The sequence below is a fragment of the Bubalus bubalis genome, chromosome 5 (genome assembly GCF_019923935.1).
Source record: "Bubalus bubalis isolate 160015118507 breed Murrah chromosome 5, NDDB_SH_1, whole genome shotgun sequence".
NCBI lineage: Eukaryota > Metazoa > Chordata > Mammalia > Artiodactyla > Bovidae > Bubalus > Bubalus bubalis.
In genome coordinates this window covers 21,210,222-21,227,904 of record NC_059161.1, presented here as the reverse complement: position 1 = coordinate 21,227,904, position 17,683 = coordinate 21,210,222, and the positions used below count along the sequence as shown (strand labels likewise).

At 36.2% G+C, this 17,683-nt stretch overlaps 1 protein-coding gene across 7 annotated transcripts in view; it reads left to right on the top strand.

Annotated features, from left to right (window-relative positions):
* RASAL2 (RAS protein activator like 2) overlaps nucleotides 1-17,683 on the top strand; it is a 392,077-nt gene that overhangs the window by 274,213 nt on the left and 100,181 nt on the right. For all 7 annotated transcript variants that reach the window (XM_025285580.3, XM_025285578.3, XM_025285577.3 and 4 more), the window contains one exon: nucleotides 13,883-13,989. In XM_025285580.3, the coding sequence (XP_025141365.1) occupies nucleotides 13,883-13,989 (107 nt within the window). The remainder of the gene's footprint in view (nucleotides 1-13,882; nucleotides 13,990-17,683) is intronic.

The window sequence follows — 17,683 nt, the reverse complement described above, 5'->3', positions numbered from 1 at the left end:
ACAAAGAAAAAGGTCTTTTAAAATTAGGGAGACTTGTGCATCTTCTTAGATAGAAGAGAGAGCTAAGATACTGAACTTACAAGTAAGTATCTGTTGAAACAAACATTTTAAACTGAACAGCTGAACTCTCCACTCTGGAGGGAAAGAAAATTCCCAGGAAGAGAACAAAAGATAACAACTAAAAAATCCAGGTAGTGAATTGCCCTGGGGGCATTTCTCTGACTCAGAATTCCTGAAAGTTAAGTTTTAATGGTCACAAGCTAGGAGATAGGTTTAGGGACTGAAGTGAGGAATTAGAACTGAACGCCCCACCCCATTGTCCCTCACAGGACGAGTTCCTTGAAGAGTGAACATGGAAATTTAAAAATCTGCTCACAGACAAAAATTGACAGATCTTATTTATCTTAGTCTGGACTGTTGAGAGAGGAGGACAAAAATCCCCTGGGAATTCATAACCACTGTTGTGATAAGGTAAAACTAAAATAGTGGACAATAGTAGTTATGTCAGAGATAGGAAGGGGTGATTGAAATTGAAGTATTTTAAGATCTTTGAATTATTCAACAGAAGGTGAAAAATCAGAACTAGCTCTAGGCTTTAGGTACACATGTTAAAATGTTAACGACAACTATTAAAAGAGTAAAAATAGAGTGTATAGCTTCAAAAGCTGTGGAGGGGAAAATGAACTTTAAATAAAAACTTGGTCATTCTGAGAAATAGAAAAACAAAAAGCATAGAAATACAGTAACTAGAAAAAATAAGATGGTAAAAATAAAATCCAACTATATCAGAAAACACAATATATGAAAATGTTAAGAGTAAGGTATGTTAGACTTAATCTTTGTTTTTAATGCTGTGAATAAGAGAGATGTTAGTGGGACTTCCCTGGTGGTCCAGTAGTAAAGACTCAGCTTCTGCTACAAGGAACACCAGTTTGATCACACATGCTACATGGTGCAGCCAAAAAAAAAAAAAATAGAGACCTAAGAACCTAGGAAGGTTAAAGCAAAAGTTTGGTGGTGGTGGTGAAAGGTACAAAATAGAAGGTTAGGATTAACATATACACACTACCGTATATGAAATACATAACCAACAAGGACCCATGTAATAACCTTTAAGGGTAAGTAATCTAAAAAAAGAGGATATATATGTATATGTATGACTGAATCATGTGCTATATACCCTAAATTTACATGATATTATAAATCAACTATGGGCTTTCCTGGTCAGCTGGTAAAGAATATGCCTGCAATGCAGGAGACCCTGGTTTGATTTCTGGGTCAGGAAGGTATCCTGGAGAAGGAATAGGCTACCCACTCCAGTATTCCTGGGCTTCCCTGATGGCTCAAACAGTAAAGAATCTGCCTGTAATGCAGGAGACCTGAGTTCAGGTTGGGAAGATCCCCTGGAGGAGGGCATGGCAACCCAGTCCAGTGTTCTTGCCTGGAGAATCCCCATGGACAGGAGGTACCTGGCTGGCAGGCTACAGTCCATGAGGTCACAGAGTCGGACATAACCGAGCGACTAAGTGTGCGCACACACATAAATCAACTATACTTCAAAAAAATAAATTAAAAAAAAATAATTTTCTCAAAAAATAACAAAAAAAACTTCCATAAAAGTAAAAGTTTTGGGAGACGATATACCAGGCAAATACTGATTAAAAGAGAGCTACCGTAGCCATGAAAATGAAATCAAATGGATCTTTATGTCAAAAAATGTTGCTAGAAATAAAGGAGATCCCTATAGTAGTGACAAAATATAAAAATCACTAGAAAGTTGTAGCAGTTTTATATGCACTTAAAAACAAAGCCTTAAATTTATAAGGCAAAAATTGACATAAGTATACAGAGAAATTGATAAATCTGTGACCCTATCTACAAAAATTATTAAGCGTATTCAGTTTAGTCTCTCAGTTGTTTCCAACTCTGCCACCCCATGGACTGCTGCACGCCAGGCTTCCCTGTCCATTACCAACTCCCAAAGCTTGCTCAAACTCACGTCCATCGAGTTGGTGATGCCATCCTCATCCTCAGTCGTCCCCTTCTCCTCCTGCCTTTAGTCTTTCCCATGGACGGAGAGTTGAAGGTATAGAAGATACAAAAAAAAACACAGTAAGCTTCAGTTAATGGACACAATAGAATTCTGAAGTCCGACAATTATGTAGTCTTCTGAAGTATATGTGGAATCTTTATGAAAACCAACAATAGATTGAGACATAAATAAATCTCAACAAATCAAATTCTTTATATCATACAAACATATTCTCTTGATCATAGATGAACTAAGTCAAAAATTAGTACCAAAAAATTTACTCTTAAAACTTTTCTTTTTGGAAAGTTTTAAAGTTAAAAATTCTAAAAAAATAACAATGGAAATAGAACTGAACATCCTAAAAATCGTACATATCAAAACTTATAAAATATTGCTAAAATAGTTATTAAGTGAAACTTATAGCCCTAATCTTTTATATTGAAAAGAATAAAATTAAGTGGGCCAATTGAGCATTCAATAAATTCAACAAGGTAGAAAAAGAAAGAATAGACCAAAAGAAAGTTAAAGGAAAGAAATAATGAAAATGACAGCAGATGATAATAGAACAGAAGGCAGAAATAAACAGAATCAATAAAGCTAAAATTTGTTTCTTAAAGAAGTCCAGTGAAAATAAAACTGTCAAGATTTGATCAAGATGAAAGAGAAAGCACAAGTAAACAATCTTAAAAATGGGAAAAAGAACAGTTACAAAAATCAGAGACCTAACAGACTATCATGAACAACTTTATGCTAATATATTTGAAAAAGATGAGAGAAAATGAACATTTTAAAGAAAGATATAATTTATTAAAATTGACTACAGTAGGAATAAAAATGTAAGTAGTTCTACTACTTACAGTCATTAAAGAAATTGAATCAGTAGTTTAAAGTGTACCACTGATTGTGGTTTGATTTCACATATAGCTTGACTTCTGAAAAAGAATAAAATGCTGGATCACACTTGTATTAGTATTTACAATCAGTGATAGTTCAGTTTTTTATTGCAAATGAATAAATAGACATTTTAGTATCTAAATTAAAAAAAAATGCTAAGAACCATGCTAAAACCTGAGCATGGAAATTGAATTCATATTGAGCCCATAGGTGGTCATGGTTACCTTAGAGTTTTTAAGTATTACATCCTTTGTTGAGGGGATATCCTTAGAAAAGGGGAGGGGGAAGAAGTTCTTTAAAAATTTTTCTTTTATGGGTATGTAAATAAAAAACTAGAGGAAATCAAGCTGAGCAGATATCCCAAGAAAGCAGGCTTCCTGGTGGCTCAGATGGTAAAGCGTCTGCCTGCAATGCGGGAGACCCGGGTTCGATCCCTGGGTCTGGAAGATCCCCTGGAGAAGGCAATGGCAATCCACTCCAGTACTCTTGCCTGGAAAATCCCATGGACGGAGGAGCCTGATAGGCTACAGTCCATGGGGTCGCAAAGAGTCGGACACGACTGAGTGACTTCACTTTCATCAAGACTTAAACTGATTAATTTATGTTTAAGTGTGCTTCTACAACCTGAAAATTTGTGAATTTTTAAATAGAATGATGCATAGAAGGAAAAACTTAATCTCCCATGAAGTTTCTTTACCAAAATCTCAATTATAGTGTAAGACTTAAGCTAATAGACATGAAATGAGAGTAATTCTTAAACTTGACTGCTGCTGCTAAGTCACTTCAGTCGTGTCCGACTCTGTGTGACCCCATAGACGGCAGCCCACCAGGCTCTCCCGTCCCTGGGATTCTCCAGGCAAGAACACTGGAGTGGGTTGCCATTTCCTTCTCCAATGTATGAAAGTGAAAAGTGAAAGTGAAGTTGCTCAGTCGTGTCCGACTCTGCGACCCCATGGACTGCAACCCACCAGGCTCCTCCGCCCATGGGATTTTCCAGGCAAGAGTACTGGAGTGGCGTGTATGCTTTAATGCCATATGTGAATTAGAAATAAATAGAAAATTTATTAACATTTTTATTATGAATTAAGTTGAACCATATGAAATTGCTATTTTATCATTTTAACATACAAAAAAATTGGCAATTCTGTGAGATCACGTGTGTTTATTAAAGGAGAAAAAAGTCAACAGACTATGCTGAACTATTTTTTAGTTGTTTAGTTAAAATTTATTTGTTACCATATATCTTCTATTTCAGTGTTCCATGCAAGAAAAGAGTGGATGCAAACAGTTTATGGAAACATTGTGGGAGAAATACTTAAAATTGAGAGAGTTCTATTTATTAAAATTTATTTCCTTTGAAAATTTAGACAGAATTGCCATTGTTCAAATACCTAAATTTAGGTAGTTTGATACCCCAAACTAGAGAACATATAATCAAGTAATGGGAACTTACACAAATATATTACTTGGAAATCAAAGAATTGTGAATAATTAGGCCTGGCTTTATGGAAGCAGATGAATTGAAATTGGTATTGAAGGTTACCTTAGATTTGGCAGATAAGTGAACACCATTAACAAAGACAGACACAGAGAAATTAATATGGCCCGTTTAAGATCAGAGATCATCTGACCAAGGCAATTTGTTGCAAAGTGTTGGCAGGAAAGAGTATGTAAGGTAGGAGCTAGGTGATATTTTTTTTCAATGTGTGATTGTCTATCTGTAAGATTTCTGGGAAGGTAATTATATCAAGAAAGTAATGCTTTAGAGAGCTTAATCTGGTAATGGTGATCAGGATAGCTTTAAGCAGAGAGACAGGAGTTAATGAGATTAGTTAGGAGGGTCTGGCCATTATCTACAATGAGAAAATAAAAAGTCCTGCACTAGAGTGATACATGGTAGTGGAAATACAGAGAACAAAATGAAGCCAACATTCGAAGAGAGACTTGACCGTGTTTGGTGGCTGAAGTATACCAATCAACATTATAGAATTATAGATAATAGGTTTCTCCTTTTTCTGTTGCTTTCACTGTAGAGATTTTTGTTTTTTGTATAGCACCTCATGCATATTTGGTCCTCAGTAGATGATTAATTTCTCATCTTTATGTTAGAGGCTGATATATTTTTATATTTTCAGTACTTTCAGTGCTTTCTGTTAATGTCTGTTGGGGAATAAAACCCAAATTAGTCTTAAAGTACCCTGATATAATCAAGAATCAGATCTTTTTACAAAAGATTTTTAGAGATGAACACTGAAATCATGGTATGAATAAATCAGATTTATCCAGAATTATATTTGAAACATACTAATAAAGAGAACACATTATTAAGTCAGTTATAGGAAAAGTTTAGGTAAAGTCTGAGAATATCTCCATAAATTAGAAGACATATTGTCTTCCAGAATGGAAGACAAAATATTATTCACCAAAGCAAAGCTATGAAATTAAGGAAATGGCTCAGAGGGTAAAGCGTCTGTCTGCAATGCAGGAGACCCAGGTTCGATTCTTGGGTTGGGAAGATCCCCTGGAGAAGGAAATGGCAACCCACTCCAGTACCCTTGCCTGGAAAATCCCATGGACGGAAAAGCCTGGTAGGCTAGAGTCCATGGGGTCACAAAGAGTTGGACACGACGGAGCAATTTCACTTTCACTTCACTATAAATAATTAGATTGAAATGTTCAAAACAGTTGTTTTATGCTTAACAGTGCTTTCTAGTTATTTGGAGACTGTTCGTTCTAAACCTAAAGTCTTAAGCTTTTTATCAATGTTTGTCTATAGAATTCACCTAAGTAGTTACCTTTCCACTTAAGTGTACTGAAAATTACTTTAAGTGGACAGATGGATGGGTTTTCTTTTCTTTTTTTGAAGACTGTTCTTTTAGAGGAGTTTTAGGTTCACAGCAAAATTAAGAGAAAGTTACAGATTTTTTTCCTGTGTCCCCTTGTCCCCACAAATGCATAGTCTCCCCCTTATCAATATCCTCCACCAGAGTGGTACATTTGTTACAGCTGCTGAACCTACACTAACATCATAATCACCCAAAATACATGGTTTACATTAGGATTGTTTCTAAATGTTGTATATTTTGTGGGTTTGGACAGATAATGACATGTACTTTACCTTACAGTACCATACATAATATTTTCACTACCCTAAAAACTCTGTGCTCTGCTTATCCATCCATCCCCTTAAGGGCAGTTTATTTTTTGGAGAGCTTTTTTCTACTTTTTAATTCAAAGAATCAGTAGTAGAAATTCTTTATAGCTTAATTCCTTTTTTGTTCGTTTTTTTACCATTTCATTAAGCAAGTTAACTTTTCTCCTTCTTTACCCCATTGCCTCACCCCTCTTTGTTTCTTCATTAGAATGTTCTTATTGGCATCAGCATTCCAGGATTGAGAGTTTCCTTTGATGGGGTTTCGTTTGCAGTAAATTATCCACCAAAGAGTATGATTTAATTCTCTTTAAAATATGAAGAACCATGTGCACTTGTTAGAGTTCTTTGAGTTATTTTTAAGAGGAAATGAGAAAAACTGGAGTTTCCATGATTGTTTATCTTACTTTTTATTCATTACAGTCCACGATACAAAACACAAGGGGAATGGATAGCATGCATGGTAATTAAAAGTATAGCCTCTGGATCTAGACTGCATGGGTTCTAATCCTGATTCTGCCTTTACCAGCCCTGCAAACTGAGTGGAGTAATAGATCATCTCCTTCCTTTCCCATCTGTGAAATGGGGGCATAATTCCAATTCCAGAGATTTGTGAGGATTAAAGAGAAAATTAACATAAAATACTTACCATGTAATAAGGAATAAAAACGATAGTTTGGTATTGCAGTTATCTTTGTTATACTTTTATTACTACTACTAAGATCCCTAGTTGTTATCACTAAGTACCAGAGATATGCTTTGTATTTGAAACTTAAGATAACCATATGTGCTGTGCTTAGTCACTCAGTCGTGTTCGACTCTGCAGCCCCATGGACTGTAGCCCTCCAGGCTCCTCTCTGTCCATGGGGATTCTCCGGACAAGAATACTGGAGTGGGTTGCCATGCCCTCCTCCAGTGGCTTTTCCCAATTTGGGGATCGAACCCAGGTCTCCTTCATTGCAGGCGGTTTCTTTACCATCTGAGCCACCAGGGAAGCCCAAGATAACCATGTGAAAGTGAAGTCGCTCAGTAGTGTCCAACTCTTTGCGACCCCATGGACTGTAGCCCACCAGGCTCCTCCATCCATGGAATTTTCTAGGCAAGAGTACTGGAGTGGGCTGCCATTTCCTTCTCCAGGGGATCTTCCCAACCCAGGGATCGAACCTGGGTCTCCCGCATTGTGGGCAGACGCTTTACTGTCTGAGCCACCAGGGAATCCCAGATAACCATATAAATATCCCTAAACTGTTTTCTTAGTCTTTTTGGTTGACAGTAAAAATTGTGCTCTATCATCTCATCCATTATCATCATGTGAAACCCTAAGTTAAAGAAACGATACACTTGTGGGTGTTCAGATTGCGTGACCAGAGGGATATCTGCTCTCCTACTATATTAACAAGAAGAATTTTTAGAAGTAATAATAATAAAGGATAAATTTGTTGAGGTGAAGAAAAGGTGGGAGAGACCGGATGGCTTTCCTTTCTGAGAATTCACTACATTTCTGTACCTAGCACCAATTTGTACGTATTGAAATGTGTCGAGGGCATGCAAACTTGAAAGGACTGCTTGTCTGAGTGAAGTACTGCAGTCTAAATGATACAAATTGGATGAATTAAAGTGGCTCTGGGGATTTGTATTTCAGAGCAGCTGGATGGTAGTGACTATCAGTGCTTTGGCTTTACAGCAGTAGAAATGGGATAGGGCAGGGAAATGTCCTACTGAAAATCAAGTGGTGAAGTCTATAAAACACCCAGGTGCTATGGTGTTAGCAGCTATATAAATGCAGAGTGTAATTTTCTCCTCTTTGCTCTTGTCACTTTTCCTTCATAAAATTGTTCTCTACCTGCATCTTTAAGCTCCCATTACCTTTAAGGAATCCTCCAGCAAAAAGTATGAAATGTCATGAAGCCTTTTTTTCTTTCACACTTGCCATTTGTTATTAAAGACCCTCTTACTAAAGAGGTACAAGCCCATTTCCCAATATTGTTCCTTCCTTCCTTTTCTGTTCCTTAAGTGTCTTCTGTGCCTCCTGTGGAAGAAGAATTCTCCTAATTTAGAATTCATAGCATGGAGAAATGAGTTGTTTGCTTACCTCATTCATTAATGATTTGAGCCATGGACTTATCACATCCTATTTATTGTTGTCATCATTTATGATGATAGTGAAGTGGATTCACTCACAGTAACATCATATACATTGAAATTCCAGTGACTTAAATGGGTGAAGAAACACATTTTGGTGTGTATTTAATTTTCTATCATGATTTGTTGAGAGGTTGATTTTTTTTAAAGTTTTTGAAGTGAATTAAAGAATTTTTTTTTGACAATGATATTAGAATACTTGCTTACTAAATATAATGTCAAAAATATTAATGGGACATGTGAGTAATTAAAATTGACAGAGCATTCACATTCATTCATGTTTTATAATTCTGTACACAAAACTACTAGAAATTGGCTTGGGTTGCTGTTAATGTGAAGTATTTAGTAAAGTATTTATATATGCCAGCTGACTGCATCTGTGAATATGTAATATTTTCTGGTCTGTCATAACTAGAGAATTTTGCTGTGAGAAGGATATTTTGGTTCCTTACATCATTATCCACCAAATTAAAACTTTATAAATATCTTTATTCATTCTGTTTATCATTTGTTTTGAATTTTCTGAAATTACTTTCATATTGGTAAGGTTATTATCTTTTCTTAAATTTTGCCTCCACCTTCATCTAAGAGAATAATAAATTGGCTACTACCTCAGTAAAAAATTGGCTACTACTGCCCCAAGAACTAATAGAGATACTAGGCCCAGTGGTTAGCACATTACAAACATTTAATAGTAGCTCAAATTACCATAAAAATTTTTCTTCCTTAGACAAATTATTAATAAAAGAGGTGCTTATAATTTTGAAGTACATCTTTTCCTCCTAAAAAAGTATTTTTGAATCATCTCCTCCACTTAAAAAAAAAAAAAAGGTAGCTCATTCTAAGTGGTAGACATTATCAGAATTTGTGACATTTTTAGCTGGGTAGTTATTGTTGAGTATATGTATATATGACATGATGGTGTATGAAATTTAGTTAAATGTGACTGAACAAAAAGTAAGTATAGTTGATACTTATATTTGATCACAATGACATTACATAACAGATACTTGTTCTCAGTTAAGGTATTTGCACAGGCCTTTGGAACCTAACCCTCAGTTCATAAAAGCATTGCCTTAATCTCTTTCTGAGCGTAATAATATTATAGGATCATTTCAAACACATTCACTATTCAAAGTCCTTTAAAAAAAATTAAGAAAGTGCCAGGAAGTGTATCTCCAAAGTATTTCTTTATTTAAAAATTTTCTTTACTGTGGTAAAAGTCAGATAACATAAAGCATACTATTTTAACCATTTTTAACTGTCTGGTTCAGTGTACTCCGTAGTATTTTTGTGTGACTTGTAAATCTGGATGAGGTGCATTTCACCAGGTGGTTTTTCTTTCAGAGGAAAAAGCTAAGTCCTTATGTGTAGGCCTACAAAGCCCGCATGATCTGAACATGCCTGCCCTAATTCCTCTTAGTCTTTCTGCTATTATTTATCCCCACTTCCTGACTGCAGCCCCACTGGCCTCCCAGCTGCACTTTACTCTAGAAGCTTTGTGTTGGCCTCCCTGTCTTCAGTGGCCCTCCCTGATAAATCTACTAGGCTGACCTCCTCAATTCCTTAAGTACTGGCTTTCACTCACCTTCTCAGTGCCTCTCAGTTCAGTTACTCAGTTGTGTCCGACTCTTTGCAACCTCATGGACTGCAGCACACTAGGCTTCCCTGTCCATCAACAACTCCCAGTGCTTACTCAAACTCATGCCTATCGAGTCCATGATGCCATCCAACCATCTCATCCTCTGTCATCCCTTCTCCTCCTGCCTTCTGTCTTTCCCAGCATTAGGGTCTTTTCTAAGGAGTTGATTATTTGCATCAGGTGGCCAAAGCATTGGAGCTTCAGCTTCAGGATCAGTCCTTCCAATGAGTATTCAGGACTCATTGCCTTTAGGTTGACTGGTTTGATCCCTGCAGTGCAAGGGATTCTCAAGAGTCTTCTCCAACACCACGGTTCAAAAGCATCAGTTCTCAGCGCCTCTACCTATTCACTATGGTTACTGTAGTGAAATTACTGTACTTCTTCATCTCCCTTTCTCTGTCCTCCTTTTTCCCTCCCTGAAACACCATCTGCTACATTGGCTTCATTATAAGTAAACTGAAGGCCATGAACACACTGTTAGGTCTGAAAGACAGGGTTGAATTCTGTTTGTTGAATAGGCACATCTTCCACCAAAAGGGCCTTTGTCCTTATAATTATCCAGTTGTCAATTATTTTACCACACTTTTCAAAAGAAAGCACATTGACATAGAAGAAAATGTGTATTTTGAGGAAATGACATTGCAATAATATATTTTGGATTTAGAGAGCCCCATTCTTTCAAAAAGCTAATTTTGTGTCAAAGCAGATAAACTCGTTCATCTTGTCTTCATCTCTGGTTGGTCTGAATAACCCAGCTTATTAATGCAGACCAGAGCAGGAAAGGTTTAAATGGCTTTACACATAATCACACAGATAGTAAAGGTGGTAAAAAGAGCACCCAAGTATTCTCTCTGTTCAGTACATCATCCTACGTGGAGCTGTAGTGGAGGCTACCTCTCGTGGTTATTAAGTTGTCACCTCATCTCAGTTCATACCCAATGGCAAAAGAAATGAAGAGATATATTTAAAACTTAAGTGGCTTTTTATAACTTTTTTTTTACCTTTTAATCTAAAGATGAAAAACATTATTTTTAGAGGGTGAGAACATGAACAAATTAGTTTTTGTCCTTTATCCACTGAAACAATATCATATGCCTCTTGTCTTAAGAGAGTGAGCATATTTTAAACATGACTGTAATTAAATATTGTGACTATGAAGTGAATATTCATTTTTTACAGCAGGGGAAAAATAATGCAGTCGTATGTAGCATGAGGCAGGTAGGGTAGAGAGCTGTCTAATTTTGGCCTACTGGAACTGGTATAGATTTTCCATCCAAATCAGCAGAAATGTAGCACTAAGAGCATAGTAGCAGCTTTCCTTTCTGCTTGGAGCTTTAAAGTCGAAGGTAGCCAGATCAGTTTAGCATGCTGGCCAGCCTGTGACTAATCCAGCAAGTTATTAATTCTGCTTTTCCTGAGGCTACTCCCCTATTCCAAAGTGGACTTTGGTTTTGGGGGTATACATTCTTTTCTCAACTTTCAAACAGTTACGAATCTTCTGGTCACTAAACAACCTTAATACTCAAAGGCCTTTTCTACATCAATAGATAAATTGCGTTGTGGTGGGGGCTGGGAAAGTCAAGAAGTGTAGACTTCCTCCTCTTATCACCAGTTGATATAGCGTATTTTGTTTCCTTACTTTTCCCTCTTTAAAGACAATTGTTCAAACGTCAAAAGTAATTTAATTTCTTCTTTTTGAACCCAGTGACGTTCTTTAATCTACATCAGAGTTCAGGGTTTTTTTTTTTGTAATACAGAAAGAGAATGTAAAGAAAAGTACAACAAAGAAAGTATTGTTAGGGTTTGAAATGTGGTTGCTCATTTTAGCCAAAATAATTCCAGATAGATAAAAGCATTGAAATATATTTACGTAATGAGTTCATATGCCTGAAAACTAAAATTAGATGTTTGGAAAACAGTAAGGAAATTCTTTTTTTTCCTTAGCCAGAACATTGCAAGTCAAGGAAAACTGTTCACTAGATCATTTTATCCTTGCTAAAGGGACTTTTTTCCTCCCAATTTGGTTTTTCCATCAGTTATTCTGAGATTGAAATATATTATATTGTAACAGTCAATCTCATGTATCTTTCTAATGATCAGTAATGGGCAGAGGGAAGATGAGGTTTTCTTCTACCTTCACCAGCCCGTCTCCACCTGCCTGCCCTTCAGATTGAATTGCATGACTTAGATAATCATCCTTTAAAGTCATGTTCCTGAAGTCTGAAGGTCTTGTTCAGTGTGCTTTGACAGACCGATCTGTTTAAATTCAGCGCTTTGTGCCATTCCCGTTAATTGTACTACCATTTTTTAGAAATGTGCTAGGATTCATGGGTGCCTAATTCTGAAAATGGCTTTGTACATTAAGGTTCATTTAACTGATGGTTAGGGGGAAGTTGAGAGACTTAAAGTTATTTTAAAACACAGTAATAGCTTGGAACTTTCTTGTACTGCAGGCATATAAGACTCTATGTTGTCAGCCTCTCGGTCATTAGGCTTGTTGTGATTTGGCTTATATCTTACTGGTCAGGATGTCACTGTGAAGAAACGTTTAGTCATGGAAAGAAAATCAGTGTCCAGCATCAAAGATAGTAATAGAGTAAGCACTCGCAATTGGATTTTCATAGGCGGGATTGATTTGTGTGCATTACTGGGTCTGTGTAAAATGGTGTCCTTTTGGCACTAGCTGAATATAAATTTCAGGAAATGTTTTTTCTTCTGTAGATCAGTGCAATACAGTGAAATTTGCTGTAACTGAGGGGAGGCAGTGGTTGGGCGTCCGCTAATAGCCTGAAAGGAACTAATGAGGATGTGCAGTCCGGAACGATTGATTGAATAGCTGCAGTCCTGTGTGTTGCTTTCTCGCTTGCTCTCTGCAAGCTGTAGAGAGGGAGGGGGAAGAGCAAGACACAGGGAGGGAGCCAGAGAAAAAACGCTTTCTCTTAAGTGGAAGTAGCACGGATCCCAGGGGCCAGGAGGCCAGAAATGGAAGTTTAAACTGCATCTATCTTTTAAAGGGAGAACAGCAGGAATCAAAATGTCAGTCTCCGGAGTCACAATTTACTCCTTATTTTTTAAGATCTGGAAGATAACACAGAATACTTTTTTTAGGATGTGTTTTTTTTTTTTTTTTTTTCTTGTCCATGTTGAGATTATCTAATGTTGTCTGAGAAGCTGGATTCCTATATGTCTGTCAGTTGAAGTGGAGATGGGAAGCAGTTGTGATAAAGGTATAATATGTATATATCTATCATCTGTGTGTGCGTGTGTATGTGCATATATATATGCATATATATGTATCGCTCTATAAAAAAAATTTAAATGTAACCTTAATATAGCATATAGTAATTAAATTGGAGAATACCACATGATCTTCAAAATCTGAAATGCATTAGGTCAGTTTGCACAGATTTAGGATCCCAGAGTTAGATCTTAGTGAGGTCATATTGCCAGAAACAAGGAGAAGCTGAGCTATTTTTATATCTGCATAAGCATATATGTTATTTTATCCTAGCAGCAGCTTTTTGTCTTCTCATGGACTTTTGGTTGCAGGCTGGTGAGTCATCTTATCTGCACAGAACTGAACTTTGACCTTTGTGCAGACACCATCAAATCATGTTCAACACTAGGCTAAATTTGTTCATATGAATATAAAAAATAGTTAATTGGATTCTGTTAACTCTTATATGGCTGACATAAAGCAGTAGATTCCTATACTGTGAGATGCAAATACTAAGTGAACTTAGAGATATTAAACATAACTCAGAGGAAATTACTTTTTATATGTGCATAGATAAAGATACAAACTATCACAATGAGGCATATTCTTAACAGTGACCAAGTTTCTTTAATGTCTTGATAATATCTGTTTAGAGATAAAGAGACAAATTATATTTTCGATGTAGAATATAATGTATCTTTAAAGCAAACTGATTTTTTGTGAGAAAAAAAAATCAACAATTTTACAGATTAGTGAAAGATCCTAAATTTGGATTTTTATCAATGTTTCTTTTTTCTCATCCAGAGGTGCCAGCAGAAAGGTCCCCACGCAGACGGAGTATCTCAGGGACCACTACATCTGAGAAACCCAACTCTATGGACACTGCGAATACCTCACCCTTCAAAGTACCAGTAAGTGCTGCTCTTCTTTAAAAGAGTACTTTTATTCTTTTTAGAGTAAGAGACAGTTGCTAAGAAATCAAAACATTTTGCTCCTCAAGAATCTCTTTATCAAGTTACTAGTTAAACCTATCATAATTCTATAAAGGTGTGGGTAGGATTTTTTTTTTTTTACTTTAAAGAATGGGGCATACATTTTATTTTAAGTGATGGAACCTAAGCAGAGAACGATAAGACTCATAAAGTTGCAGAGCAATTTATCAGAGAATTAGACAGCTGTGAGTTCTAATCCTGAAACTAGGCCTGTGCTTTGCTTAAGCCATCTTTTAGACACCCAAGTAAGTGCTTAAGAAATACCCTGGAAGAAGTATTCCTGTTAAAAATATTCTTTAAACTGATGAGACAGTAATGAGAGTCAGTATTGAGTACTAAAGAAGGCTGAGATGGAAAGTCTGTAAGTGAACAGGTCAGCTGACCACCAGTTGCAGCCCTTGTTTCAACCTCTTCGATATAACTTGGAGTGACCAGATTTTAATTCATCCACTTTCTTTGTTTATTGAATAAGAAATATGCTTACTTTCTAATCATATCATTAAAATTAATTGTTTTTAAACTGGGTAAGACTTAACATCTGTGTAGTTGGTCATTATTATGGGTATAACAGAAATCAGTATAAAGTAGAAATAGCCTTTTCTATTGGGGGAAAAAAAAAGGATTAAAAAAAAATTCAGCCAAGTTAATATATTGTGTTTTTTATTCCAATACAATTTTTTAAAGTTAGGATGACCTTTTAGGTAGAACTGGTATTTTGAGATGTATTAGCTGGCATTTACCTGTAAATTAACCAAAGTGAATGTTTTATTTTGCATTAATCCTGGAAGCGAGATTTTTCCTTGTTATATCTCAGTCTTGTAGAGTCTGTGGATAACTATTCCTGTGACACCTTTCAAATGTTTACAAATCTTCTCATTTTTAAAGATCACAAGCAAGTGTTGGATTAATAGTCAATCAGATTATGAGAGGAATTATAAAATACTGGATGTTATACCTTTTATTAAATTTCTTTATTCTAGCAGACATAATTATATATTTAAAATTGTTTTCATGAATGAAAAAAGTGTCTTTTCTCTCCCTTCCCCTTGTTGTTTTCCTGACGAAACCAATCAAATATAGTGAAACTATCTATCTATATGCAGAATTTGGTGAAAAGGTTTGAGTTAGAATTTGAAGTTTTCATGCCATTGTGCTAGAATAGAATAGTGAATACTTAATTTTTTTTTTTTTTATAATATCAGTAACTGAAGAAGACTTTGCCTCTGCAATGTGGTAACATTGAAGTACTCCCTGTATTGAATCTGAAGTCATGGCTGGGTTTTTAAAATTTGAATTAATTAGCAGTAACAGTTTTAATTTATATTTAAACAATAAATTAACAGCTAATTTAAGGTTGACCTTAATAATAAGACTAATTATTTTTGAGTAAAAGTAATAAACCAGTGATGCATATACATGAAGATTAGCACCACATACAGACCACTTACCTGGAGAAGGGAATGGCAACCCACTCCAGTATTCTCACCTAGGAAATCCCATGGTCAGAGGCACATGGTAGGCTACAGTCCATGAGGTCATAAAGAGTCGGACAGGACTGAACAACTAACACACACAGACCACTTACTCAGGGCTGGACTTCAGGAGGGTCCTAAGCACTGGACAGCCAGGGAATTCCCTCCTTTGTTACTCTTTTTACAATCACGGCCACCTCATGGATTTGGAAACTCTGAGGCAAAGAATAGGCCTTTGAATAGCAAATTGCAGTCACAAAACCCATGCACTTAAGTAAAATTTAGCGATTCATAAGTCTTCACCTAGACAATTATTTAGAAAAATAACTATCAGAACACACAGATTGCAACTTTTTTTTTTAACGGCACACAAGGTTTTTTTAATTAAAAAAAAAAAAAAAGGCAGTGAGTAGAAGAAAGAGGCAGAGGAAATGAGAAAACAAAGAGTCATAAAAACAACCTGAATCCATTTAGGATAAAGGCAAATAGCTTTATATACTTATCAATAGTCCTTAAAGGTACCTTTGTATTACAGAATGGGTGGTGCATGATGTAGTAATTGACATTGATAATAATAGTCCTGAATCATCAGGGAAAAGTGAAATTTTATTGTTTATACCAGGCTTTTTTTAAAAAGTGAAAAACTGTGTAATATTGTGTGATATATATCCATGGAGAATATTTAAAGTCTTAAAGATATGTGAAACTTTATGAACCTTGTTCAGAAAAATATGGTTTGTGAAGTTCCTCTCTCCTTGATAATGCTGGATAAATAATTTATAGTCTTTTAAGAGAAACCAAAATGTGCTGGCTAAATGAGACACTGCAGTACTTCCACAGAGGGTGTATTTTTTAAATCTCCATGTGATCCCAATAGCTAATGTGACTTTACAGCACTTAAATGTTGCCAGAAGAGTATATCTAGTTTTCAGAACAACACAAAATTTTTTTATAATGTCACAAAAGACTTTCTGGGAATGCAGTACAAAAAGGAACCTAACTTTGAGATACTTAACTTTGTTACTTTTTATAATACCTCAAAGATCATTTTCACATTAACTTTATGAAGGAGTAGGGGTGAGATTTAAGCACATGTACTTGTGGTTCTAAGATTCAGGTGTCTTTGCTGACACATGTCTTTATGGTGAACAGCAAGTACATTAACCATCAGACGGACCCAAAAGGAGCTGGTAGTGGACTCTCCAAAAGGACTTGATTCTTCCTAGATCTATCTTTAGGCTTACTGAGGGAAGGTGAGGCTTCCCTTGTGGCTCAGATAGTAAAGAATCTGAAAGTGAAAGAGGGGAGTGAAAAAGCTGGCTTAAAACTCAACATTAAAAAAATGAAGATCACGGCATCTGGTCCCATCACTTCATGGCAAATAGATGGGGAAACAACGGAAATGGACAGACTTTATTTTCTTGGGCTCCAAAATCACTGCAGATGGTGACTGCAGCCATGAAATTAAAAGACACTTGCTCCTTGAAAGAAAAACTATGACAGACATAGACAGTGTATTAAAAAGCAGAGATGTTACTTTACCGACAAAGGTCTGGTCAAAGCAATGGTTTTTCCAGAAGTCGTGTTTGGATGTGAGAGTTGGATCGTAAAGAAAGCTGAGCACCAAAGAAATAATGCTTTTGAACTATGGTGTTGGAGAAGACTGTTAAGAGTCCCTTGGACAGCAAGGAGATCAAACCAGTCAATCCTAAAGGAAATCAATCCTGAATATTCATTGGAAGGACTGTGATAAAAGCTGAAGCACCAATACTTTGGCCACCTGATGTGAAGAACTGACTCATTGAAAATACCCTGATGCTAGGAAAGATTGAAGACAGGAGGAGAAGTGGACGACAGAGGATGAGATGGCTAGATGGTATCACTGATTTGATGGACATGAGTTTGAGCAAGTTCCAGGAGTTGGTGATGGACAGGGAGGCTTGTCGTGCTGCAGTCCATGGGGTCGCCAAGTCGGACACAACTGAATGACTAAACTGAACTGAAGGCAGATGAAATAGGTTTTTAACAAGTCTTGATGGAAATTGTTGACACTGGCACACTTCTTGAATGCTTACTTTGGGCAAAGTATTGGTGATTCACCAACTGATATTGATGAAATTATTGATACTTTCTTGGCACAC